Source organism: Haliotis rufescens, unplaced genomic scaffold (assembly GCF_023055435.1).
Source record: "Haliotis rufescens isolate VD_foot unplaced genomic scaffold, xgHalRufe1.0.p SCAF_7, whole genome shotgun sequence".
NCBI lineage: Eukaryota > Metazoa > Mollusca > Gastropoda > Lepetellida > Haliotidae > Haliotis > Haliotis rufescens.
Window position 1 is genome coordinate 36,840,278 of NW_025964361.1, and position 12,911 is coordinate 36,853,188.

The window sequence follows — 12,911 nt, forward strand, 5'->3', positions numbered from 1 at the left end:
ACAGACAGTGAGGATTGCCAACATGCAGTGAGGTGAGGACAAGCTATGTACAGTCCCACGCACAGTGTGGAGACCTAACATGCAGTGAGGTGATGACAAGCTTCGTACAGTCTACAGACAGTGAGGATTGCCAACATGCAGTGAGGTGAGGACAAGCTATGTACAGTCCCACGCACAGTGTGGAGACCTAACATGCAGTGAGGTGATGACAAGCTTCGTACAGTCTACAGACAGTGAGGATTGCCAACATGCAGTGAGGTGAGGACAAGCTATGTACAGTCCTACGCACAGTGTGGAGACCTAACATGCAGTGAGGTGATGACAAGCTTCGTACAGTCTACAGACAGTGAGGATTGCCAACATGCAGTGAGGTGAGGACAAGCTATGTACAGTCCCACGCACAGTGTGGAGACCTAACATGCAGTGAGGTGATGACAAGCTTCGTACAGTCTACAGACAGTGAGGATTGCCAACATGCAGTGAGGTGAGGACAAGCTATGTACAGTCCCACGCACAGTGTGGAGACCTAACATGCAGTGAGGTGATGACAAGCTTCGTACAGTCTACAGACAGTGAGGGTTGCCAACATGCAGTGAGGTGAGGACAAGCTATGTACAGTCCCACGCACAGTGTGGAGACCTAACATGCAGTGAGGTGATGACAAGCTTCGTACAGTCTACAGACAGTGAGGATTGCCAACATGCAGTGAGGTGAGGACAAGCTATGTACAGTCCCACGCACAGTGTGGAGACCTAACATGCAGTGAGGTGATGACAAGCTTCGTACAGTCTACAGACAGTGAGGATTGCCAACATGCAGTGAGGTGAGGACAAGCTATGTACAGTCCCACGCACAGTGTGGAGACCTAACGTGCAGTGAGGTGATGACAAGCTTCGTACAGTCTACAGACAGTGAGGATTGCCAACATGCAGTGAGGTGAAGACAAGCTATGTACAGTCCCACGCAAAGTGTGGAGACCTAACATGCAGTGAGGTGATGACAAGCTTCGTACAGTCTACAGACAGTGAGGATTGCCAACATGCAGTGAGGTGAGGACAAGCTATGTACAGTCCCACGCACAGTGTGGAGACCTAACATGCAGTGAGGTGATGACAAGCTTCGTACAGTCTACAGACAGTGAGGATTGCCAACATGCAGTGAGGTGAGGACAAGCTATGTACAGTCCCACGCACAGTGTGGAGACCTAACATGCAGTGAGGTGATGACAAGCTTCGTACAGTCTACAGACAGTGAGGATTGCCAACATGCAGTGAGGTGAGGACAAGCTATGTACAGTCCCACGCACAGTGTGGAGACCTAACATGCAGTGAGGTGATGACAAGCTTCGTACAGTCTATAGACAGTGAGGATTGCCAACATGCAGTGAGGTGAGGACAAGCTATGTACAGTCCCACGCACAGTGTGGAGACCTAACATGCAGTGAGGTGATGACAAGCTTCGTACAGTCTACAGACAGTGAGGATTGCCAACATGCAGTGAGGTGAGGACAAGCTATGTACAGTCCCACGCACAGTGTGGAGACCTAACATGCAGTGACGTGATGACAAGCTTCGTACAGTCTACAGACAGTGAGGATTGCCAACATGCAGTGAGGTGAGGACAAGCTATGTACATTCAACGGAGTAATGACAATACCTGTCAATATTCGTGCCATGCTCTTGATTTATCACAGTTGTAACCATGTACGAGATTCAGTACTCCCACATTAACAGCACACGCCGTAACCAGCTGGAATAACTCTCCCAGCAAAGTTAATCATTCATACAAATCTATCTGCCTTTTTTCATCCCATTTTTTCATGCCATTATATATATACCTTGGATACATACCTTTGATAAGCAGTAAGCAAAAGCAACACAACTGTTTCTCGATGGATGAGTGAGTGAGCGAGTTGGGTTTAACGCCGCTTTTAACAGTATGCCAGTCATATCCCGGGGTGTCAGCTTAATGTTGGAAAGCCCGATGTGATGCAGGTCTCCGACGTTTGCCACTTGGGTGAAACCCACGAGCAAGGATATGGTACTAACAAACCTAGAAACCTAATCGTGGCGAACCGGGATACGAACCCACAATCATAGGTTTCTGGCGTGCCCAAGGGACGCAACTCTGCACAGCGAATCGCGGCGCCTTAGACGACTGGGCCATCCGTGCCCCCTTCTCGGCGCGGACCGTCTATATACACGATATCGTGCAAATACTGGACCAATGCCGTGCAATATACACGACTGTAAAAAATCCCTTCTCCGCCATGAGACGCGAACGCTGATTGGTCTATTAATTTCCTACACAACAAACCTGGTTCCCGGTCTCAGTTGCGCTACGCTACATTGTATATTACTCCCCAAAATGTTAACTCTACACCAGGTAGGGTATCATTTCTAAAAAGATATATCAAAGATAATAAAAATTCTTTACTTGTTGATAAAATTGTAATTTCTTCTCTAAACATCTGTGAAGATATAAAGGTTTGCTACGGTAGATAAACCAGGTATCACAGTTAGTTAAAAGTTTCGCAGTCGTACAGTTGTGAACATAGAGATCATAAATATTTTGAGTAAACATACTTTACCTAATGATATACTAGTTTTAGGAACTAGAATATTTATAGTTTAGTTTTGTTGAACCAATTAAAATCAAAACATAATTTCCCTATTAAAATACTACGAACCTTCTGGTAAAACAAAATTTACGAACTTTCTGTAAAAGAGCAAGCAGTCTGAAGCAAGCATTTATTTTCCGCGTCGTGATTTACATGCAAAGTATATCACGCGTTGTATTGGAATATATGTAATGTTATTGCAAAGAATTATGGCATGTTGTTTGTAGAGCTGTTATTATGCAATCCCCATCCCTTCAGAGAAATGTTCTAAAGGAAATGGGTTTTTATTTCCAAATACCAATACATTTGCCTGCATAAAAGCCTACAAAATAAGAAATGAAATGTGTTCATATATTTGTGGTAGCAATGTGTTCGCACAATAGTATTTTGATTAAACTTCATGTTTTTATATACAGATATTAATCTTTAATGTGTTCCAGGATAATGAAAGTATCATTTAAAAAATGAGTTTCGTCCAGTTTCAATGCCTACATAAAGATTCCTACGTAGTTATGCCGAATTAAAATCAAATGCACACCAAGAAATGTGCATTCAACATTCGATAGATAATATAAATCGTTAATGAATGCTCCATGATATGGATAAGTTCAGGACACTTTTGTTATAACTCCATGATGAATAATACAATGTAATATGTATGTAAGAATTATTAATTGTTTAGAAATAAAAATTTACGAACAATTGTTCATAATTTTAAATGTAAACAAGATATTTTTAAAATATGGCAGTCAATCAGTTCGATATTGATAAAGCTGTGGCTATTTATACTGAAAAGATCAGGGTGTTAACTCCCTTGGAAAGTGTTTACGTGCACTTCAGTCGTGTACCTAACTGGTGCAATCGGGTTGTCAAAGCAAGCTGAAACATTTTGTATTGCATACTGCCTGTCTGAAAGTACCATGTCAATTTGCTGCATGACTTGCCAATCCATTCAATAATTGGAATCCATTTTTAAAAATTAGTAATTTTCTAAACCAATGCACAAAATTCAAACGCGTTTATAGAGGATATAATGAAATTCCCACAAGCGATAAGATATGTATATATGCTTCTGCTATGTTCGTAATTTACAATGTATTGATAAATAATGAACGTATCGTCGTAGAGAGATATGTTCTTTAATATTTGGTATCATTTAAAATAGACACAGCCCTCTCGGTGGATGAGCTATTATGTTTTAAGAATCTAATCTTTTTCGCATAATGTGCAAAGTTTAAGTGAGTAATAATTAAAATACTTCTCTTGTCCCTGTCAGATACCGTTTCATTAAAACTCGTTAAATTCAAACCGTATCTTACGCGATTTTGCTCCTTCAGTAGTGAGTGAGTGAGTATTGTTTCACCTCGCATTTTGTAATATTCCCGCAATATCACGGAGGGGAACATCAGAAATTGGCTTCACGCATTTTGAGGAATAGAACTTGAGTCTACGCGGTGACGAGCGTACCCTTAAACCACTAGCTACGCGACCGCCCCCGCTCGTGTATTAATATACATGTATAAATTGCATTCATTTATTCACTTGCGTTTTCGAGTTGACATTCCAAAACTAATCTCTTATATTACCATTGTTTTCAGGGTAATTCTTTACAAAACACAATACCACAAATGTCGTTGTTGCTGCTATTTTATTGAAACAGGCAGATATTTATGTATTTCAAGAGAACACAGAAAATGTAGAAATTGTAATAAAACATGATTATATTGAATATAATATGCCATGTTTTATGTGTATGTGCAGTGTGTGATGACTTAAGAGCAAACTATTTAAACAACTATTTCTACCACAATCCATTTGTTAACACATTTTGTAAATTAATGACATGTGATGGTACCGAAACTATCAGACAGTTATATATGTTCAGTTATCATGCTATGAAACTAAGAAAGTGGATGACTGTGCTACACCATAGACTATGTACTCTAGGCCTTTGGGCTCGTCAGTACCATGGATGAAGTACGACACGACCCAACATTAATGGACGTACTGAAAACATTACTTACATTATACGAGTGTATTGCTGACTGAACATATAAATCAAAATGCATGCCACAAATGGAGCTAAAAACGCTGCATAAGTGTCAAGACAACTTCTCGTCTCCGAAGTAAGAGTTTCACCTACATAAATAAATGTGACAAACATCTTTCCATTTTCATAGGAATTCTCTGCTGATAGATTTCATTGTACGATTTCGAGCATATCATGGGCATGTGTGTATGAATCACCATCAAATAGTGATGCTGGTTGGTTGGTTTGTTGTTTAACGCCGCACTCAGCAATATTCCAGCTATATGACGGCGGTCTGTAAATAATCTAGTCTGGACCAGACAACCCAGTGATTAATATCATGAGCATCGATCCACGCAATTGGGATCGATGACATGCATCAACCAAGTCAGCGAGCCTGACCACCCGATCCCGTTAGTCGCCTTTTACGACAAGCATAGTCACCTTTTACGGCAAGCATTGGTTGCTGAAGACCTATTCTACCCCGGCATCTTCACAGGTCAAAAGGGAGATGATACCAGGTGTTGGCAAAGGTGAGCGTATCCTGTCCGACCGGTGGCACCCGCCACAAACACATGCAAAAACAAGTCAGTTGATCACCTGAAAAACATGTTGACAAAGCTAAGATCCATGCTTTTTGTGACATGTGTGAGTCTACCATATATGTACGGAAAATCATATGTTTCCCAATCTAGCTCAAGGGTTAATATTTAGTTATTTGATTTCCCATTTTGGGAACATATGGCAAGTTTAAACATCTAACAACATTCAAGAGCAAGTAACATGCAGTTTCACTTTAATTCCTTTTACCCTTATTTGGTGACATCTTGATTATGTCTTGATTATGTCTTGATTATGTCTTGATTATGTCTTGTTATGTCTTGATTATGTCTTGATTATGTCTTGTTTGGTCTGGCTGATACTGTAGCCTGTGTAGGAGCTTACATGGACTCGCACACGGAGAAAATGACACTCTGACCCCTCGAGAACTAACAAGGGACAAGCAATTTGATATTTTGGGCGGACCTGAAATTTAATCGAAAAAATGGAATTGTCGCGGAAAGAAATCTGGAAAAATATGATCATCCTTCATATCGTGAAAAAAATGCCTTCCACAAAAAAGACAAGGTACAAAGAATATTCAGGCTCATAGTTTTAAATAAACACATATCTCGTTTTGTCGCTTTAGCTGAACAAATATCAAATCTCGATATAAAATCCGACCTGCCCCACCCACAGATAAACAGAAATGGTCGATCCCCAATATCTTTTTAATTTACGATATAACGGTCCCAGAAGTCGTTGTGCAGTATTGCGTCCTACTAGAATCCGCTGATCGAGTATATGAATACCAGATTCTTTCATATGCATATTAAAGAATCGGGTATTTTTCCAATTGTTTTGAGTTAGCATATATAACTTAGATACGGTTCAAAGCATAGTCAAGTCCCAACTCATGCATTTGAGCTGGATTGAGAACTCCGATTTCCCCAAACGTAAAGAAATATACCAAACGAGCATATTCCCAAACCACAAACGTTCATTAACGTTAACGACCTTTCCTCAAGCAAACACAATAATACGATGACTATTAACCTCTTGAAAATGTTTCCAATAGCATGGCTCACAACAGACATATATGTGAGGACGACGTTGGTGGAGATGTACGTACATACGAAGAAGAATACACTACTTGAGGTTCCTGTTGCTATTACAAATAAAACATAATCTGCAAAGACTCCTTTGAGAGCAAGATATGTCAGCAGTCCAAGGTTTAGAATAATAAGAACTGTTGCTGTCAAAATAACATATCTGGATCTCAATGTTGCCGTCAACGGGGAGTTATCATCATGTTCTAGCTTTATGGCAATATTTCTCATTGCTACCATTACATTTGAAGAAAATGCTACACACGCACCGACGATAGATACTGACGAGAAGATTGATGTACCACAGAACATCACAGCGCCCCCAATCACGAGGGGAAGACTAAGTATTCCACAACATGAAAGACGTCTTCCAAACACAGCACGTTGTATGATGGCACTTATGATTGGTTCGAGTAATTTAATCGTAAACGTTGATGAGGCATATATCGACGTAAAGCTGAAATTCGTTGCCATATTAGCAAATACATGGCATACCATTTTAACATAATGTACGATCTGTGCTCTTCTGTCACGAGTGTCAAACAGCTGGAGGTCTGTAAAGGTTACGCATGTAATCGCTTGCCAAGTGGTTAGTATAATCGCCCATGCAATTCCACTGTTCAGTGGAGTTTCTGATATTGCCGTTTGTAGACATGTTTTTGAAGAAAGATGGGCAAGAAACGTTGTCAAACTCCACAACACAAATGTAATGACGCCATAGCAGATCTTCTTCTGAAAAGAGAATTGTATATAGATAATTATTTACTTAATCTAGTTTCTGATATTGCCGCTTGTAGACATGTGTTTGAAGAAAGATGGGCAATAAACGCTGTCAAAATCCACAACACAAATGTAATGACGCCATAGCAGATCTTCTCCTGAAAAGAGAATTGTATATAGATAATTATTTACTTAATCTAGTTTCTGATATTGCCGCTTGTAGACATGTGTTTGAAGAAAGATGGGCAATAAACGCTGTCAAAATCCACAACACAAATGCAATGACGCCATCGCAGATCTTCTTCTGAAAACATAAATTGTAAACAAAAAAGATATTTAGGCTTTTTGCAGGTGTTTTCCATTAAGATATATACCACTTTCAATACCAATCCAGTGATTGACATTATGAGCATCGATCTACGCAATTGGGATCGATGACATGTATCAACCAAGTCAGCGAGCCTGATTCCGGGTTAGAATAGGTCTTCAGCAACCCATGCTTCCCGTAAAAGGTGACTATGCTTGTCGTAAAAGGCTACTAACGGGATCGGGTGGTCAGGCTCGCTGACTTGGTTGATGCATGTCATCGATCCCAATTGCGTGGATCGATGCTCATGATATTAATCACTGGATTGTCTGTTCCAGACTGGATTATTTACAGACCGCCGTCATATAGCTTGAATATTGCTGAGTGCGGCGTTAAACAACAAACCAAACCAATCGCGTGGATCGATGCTCATGATATCAATCACTGGATTGTCTGGTCCAGACTCAATTATTTACAGACCGCCTTTATATAGCTGGAATATTGTTGAGTGCGGCGTTAAACAACAAACCAACCAACCAACCAACCAACATTATATGAAGTAAGTCCTTTAAGGGTGGCTATTGTTGTCAAGTCTTAACTTTAGTGTTTGCAATGCCTCTGATTTGAGGAAGAACGAAAGTTACTGACAGGACGTATACTTAAAGAAAAGTTAGTTCATAGTTGTGCAAATGTTATGTTATTGAAAATAACAGCATAATATTTGATCATTCAATATGGCTGGTGAGGTGGCCTGATCTAAAATCGGATTCGAGTTTGGTCCAAGTGCAAATCTTTAATAAAGGTCACAATTAAATTATGGTGAAAACGTAACATACATTGAAAAATACGGAGATTGGTTGGTTTGTTGTTTAACGCCGCACTCAACAAAATTCCAGCCATATGACGGCGGTCTAAATAATCGGGTCTGGACCAGACAATCCAGTGATTAATATGATGAGCATCGATCCACGCGATTGGGATCGATGACATGTATCAACCAAGTCAGCGAACCTGACCACCCGATCCCGTTAGTCGCCTTTCACGACAAGCGTAGTCGCCTTTTACGACAAGCATGGGTTGCTGAAGACCTATTTTATCCCGGAATCTTCACGGGTCGATAAATACGTAGGACAGAGGTTAAGCATCAATATTAAATGCACATGTACGATATATCATTCCATTTCATAATCATAATGACCATGAAAGGTTTTTTCAATAAGATTTCGCTGGAATATTGCTGAGTGTGGCGTTAAACAACAAACCAACCAACCAACCCGGCGGGTATTTGAACCCCTTGAACAGATCCAGGTGTCAGAATTGGTGAAAACAATGATGTGAAGTTTTAGCTTCATTGGTCCAGTGGTTTTCTGAAGGGGTTATGTTCACGACGAACGACGGACAGGCAAGCTGCAACAGTTGCTCACTTGTCAGGTGTGCCGAGAAACCGTACATGTTATACCCGTTCATACCAATTTTTCGTTAAGTGTTTACGCAGGACTTATTTTATATGCAATTTGAGTGGGAGTGGCGAGTGCTACCGCTAGAGCAGGACATGCTTATTCGTATCAAGAACACCTGGTGAAATCCCTAATTTACAGTGATCCATTTTACGGACATGAGAATCTGTTTCGGCAGATAATCAAGACCGATTATTCGCTGGTGTTGACATGTTATATTATGTCACCCATTTCAATTAATTCATTATTCAACAAACAAACCAAAATAACCAGAAAATGTTTCAGACTGTACAGTTTGTTAGTGTGAAAATGTCAAGAGTATTTGAAGTTTTAGTATGCGTTGGATGTATTGTAAATCGAAATATATATTTACCTAAAATAAGTGGTTACAGTTTCATGATTTAGTTGATGTTTGGTTGCTTGGTTTATTGCTAATCGCCACAGTCAGCAATATTCCAGCTAACTACGACATTCTTTAAAAACAAATTGTATCTGGACCAGATAATCCTGTGATCATTGATGTTATACACAACGATCCACACCATCGGTGTACTAGAGCATCCTCGTGCCTGACAACTGACAACCATCCGCGTGCCTGACAAACTGGATGATGATATTAAATGAGTGAGTGAGTGAGTTGGGTTTAACGCCGCTTTTAACCCTCTAGTAACCAGCGTATCACCAGTGATAGACAGATTCTAAATTCTTCTGAGTCAGCTGAATAAACATATGAGATGTAAACAAATCCTTCTGTAGTTTCACAAGTTGATATATTTTCAGATCATATTTCATTTTGTAGTGAAGTCCTAATTTTATATCTAACTTGGCACTTCCTGTTTTGGTCTTCTTGACATGTGCTCATGGTGCCAAAAAGGGTACGGTATGACGTCAATCCATCGACATCCAGGAAAAGGTAACTTAAATGTGTATATAAAGTATTGTTTTCGATTCTTGAATAGTTTTGTTTATAAGTAGATGTCATTATTTGGTGAAAATAATTGAATTTTGTGACATACAACCAAATAAAAAACATCTGTATCACCAGTGATACAATGGGACATGTTATTTTTCTTTGTATCAGCAGTGATACATTTTGGATATTTAAAGAATCTTAGATTTATTTGCTTAGGTGGTGACACTTTCAGGCCCAACTCATGATGTTACCAAATCAACTGACACACACAATTCAATTACATTACTGTTTGTCTTCAGAAAATGGAGAATATCCTTGAAGCTGATCTTAGTGGTAGTGAGTATGAAACATCCTCCGGCGAGTACATTCCGACATCAGAAAGTGAGTCGGAAGATGAGGTTGATGTTACACCAAAGAAAAAGAGGAAGGCTGTAAAGAATCATAAGTCATGTACTACCTTAACTTTGATGACTGGTGATTCGTCAGACAATGAAAACCTGCCTTTAGCCGAAATAAGGAGGAACCAGACAGCTGACTCTGAATCCGATGATGACATTCCAATTGCTCATCTCCGACAACGATACAAAGCAGCACAGGAGGAAAAGGAAACAGAAGAAAATAAATTGATTTCACAGTTGCTTGATACTCCCTTTTGGGAAAATGAAGAATTCTTTCCCCCAGACCCCACATTTAAAGGAAGTCTTGAAGAACCTCCGATAGATGGACGAATCAAAGAACCAATTGAATATTTTACCGAAATGATTACTGATCAAATGATCGAAAACCTTTCACATCAAACCAATCTCTATTCCATACAGAAAGATGGCTTATCTGTCAATACAACTTCTAGAGAAATTTCAATTCTAATTGGAATTTATCTCCGTATGGGTTTGGTCGTTGCTCATTCAGTGCAGGCATATTGGGCTGTGGAAACTAGATATCCAATGGTAGCAGATCTCATGTCAAGAAACCGATTTCAGAAACTTGTTTCTTCCCTCCACATGACAGATAACACAAGTATCACTGAAGAAGATAAGCGTGACAAGCTTTGGAAGCTACGTCCGTGGCTGGAGGCCTTGAAAGAGAGATGTAAGGAGATCCCACAAGAAGAACATAGTGCTGTGGATGAAGTTATGATCCCGTTCAAAGGGAGTTCCTCGGTGAAACAATACATGAGGAACAAACCTCACAAGTGGGGGTTCAAGATGTGGGGCAGAGCTGGGGCCTCAGGAATACTGTATCAATTTGAGGTGTACCAAGGAGCAGCCATGAATGTTAAGGAACGCTCCCCACTTGGCATGACAGGTGAGGTAGTCATATGTATGACATCAACAATTCCTGAAGGTCTAAACTACAAGGTTTTTGCAGACAACCTTTTCACTTCTCTAGGTTTGGTGGACCCTTTGAACAAGCAAGGAATCCTCTATGTTGGAACAGTGAGGATGAACAGGCTGAAAGGGTGTGAACTGAAAGACCAGAAGACCCTAAAGAAAGAAGGTCGTGGAAGTATGGACTCCAAAGTAGATTCGAACACTGGTTTGATTGCACTGAGGTGGTATGACAACCGCACAGTTGATCTGGTTTCATCCTATGTTGGAAAGGAACCTTTGCGTGAAGTGAAGCGCTTTGACAGAAAGGATAAGAAGAATATCATGGTCACCTGTCCCAAGATAGTACAGGAATATAACACATTCATGTGAGGAATAGACCTGATGGATTCTCTGACATCTCTGTACAAACCTGGAGTCAAATCAAGGAGATGGTACATGTACATCTGGTTCCATACCCTCCACATTGCATTGGTTAATGCATGGCTTCGCTACCGAAGACACAGCAAACTTCTTGGTGTCCCTCATCACATGAAGCTTTGTACATTTCAAGGACGCATAGCTGGCAGTTTGGTGTCCAGGAAGCAGACCGTTGGCCGTCCTCGAGCTACTGACTTCAGTCCTCCACCATCACGCACAGTAAGACGTGGTCTCTTGCCTGCAGAAGTCCGTTTGGACCAAGTGTCTCACCTTCCTGAGTGGGCTGTCAAACGTGGACGATGCAAGAACAGGAACTGCACATCCCTCACATATGTGATGTGCTCTAAATGCAGAGAGTATGCATGCTTTGTCAAAGAGAGGAACTGTTTTGCACAGTTCCACATTTGTAAATAGACCCTTGTAATTGATCAAAAGAGCCTGTTTCAGTAAGAGAAATAACCTGCATGTGTTTTGTTACTGTTTGGATTCAGTCAGAGACTGTCTTTGTGCTTCTGCAAAGTGTTTCAGGATTTGTCGTTAATCACTGAAAGTGATTATACAGTTTGCATTTCATTCAATTATTTCACTGTATTTATTTTTCATTTGGCTCAAGATTTCTAGAGGAAAAATGGTTGTGTTCATTCAAGAGAAAATGATAGAATAATAAACCAAAATAATCTCTTATCTATGTTTTAGTTGTTATTATTTAGATGTTTGGCATGAGTGCTGAGTTCCAGTACGTATCACAGGTGATACATGGCAAACCAAAAGCACTAATACCCATCGTATCACAGGTGATACAAACACAATTTTGTAAACAATTGAACAAACAGTGGAAATCGACACATCTCTGTCTTAGTTTGACCACAAGTGTGTCAAATTTGGATTTTAAGAATTTCTGGACAACTAGAAATAGTTCTGGTTACTAGAGGGTTAACAGTATTCCAGTTATATCGCGGCGTGTCAGCTTAATGTGGGAGGAAAGCCCGAAGTGATGCAGGTCTCAGACGTTTACCACTTCGGTGAAACCCACGAGCACGGGTATGGTGTTGACAAACCTAGAAACATAATTGGGGCGAACATGGATTCGAACCAACAATCATAGATTTCTGGCGTGCCGAAGGGACGCAACTCTGCTTAGCGAATCGCGGCGCCTTAGACGACTGGGCCACCCGTGCCCCCTGATATTAAATGAAGCATATACCGCTCTACACACGTTGGCACACTTAAGTCTAATCAATAATATATATACATTGATAATAAAACCAGATGTGAAAACAATTAATTCCTTAACGTCAAGCATACATTCATATTATTGAGACTAGAATTCTGTGCTGGGCTGCTGGTAGTCGTATGCCACAGTTTACAACTAGAGGTCACTATGAATGTAAATAAAAACAACAAAACCCTTTCCATACTCATTTTTAAAACATTTCTGCCAAAAACAGTGGACTTTACGATTCCGACT

The 12,911-nt window shown here is 40.2% G+C and overlaps 1 protein-coding gene across 1 annotated transcript; it reads left to right on the forward strand.

Annotated features, from left to right (window-relative positions):
• Window positions 1-9,997: 9,997 nt before the first annotated feature.
• On the forward strand, window positions 9,998-11,395 carry LOC124112929 (piggyBac transposable element-derived protein 3-like). Its single transcript, XM_046473124.2, has one exon. The coding sequence runs from the start codon at window positions 9,998-10,000 to the stop codon at window positions 11,393-11,395; it is 1,398 nt and encodes a 465-aa protein (XP_046329080.2).
• Window positions 11,396-12,911: the final 1,516 nt, after the last annotated feature.

Bases quoted from the DNA above. Each gene is read 5' to 3' on its own strand.
- LOC124112929 (XM_046473124.2), top strand. From the start codon at position 9,998: ATGGAGAATATCCTTGAAGCTGATCTTAGTGGTAGTGAGTATGAAACA.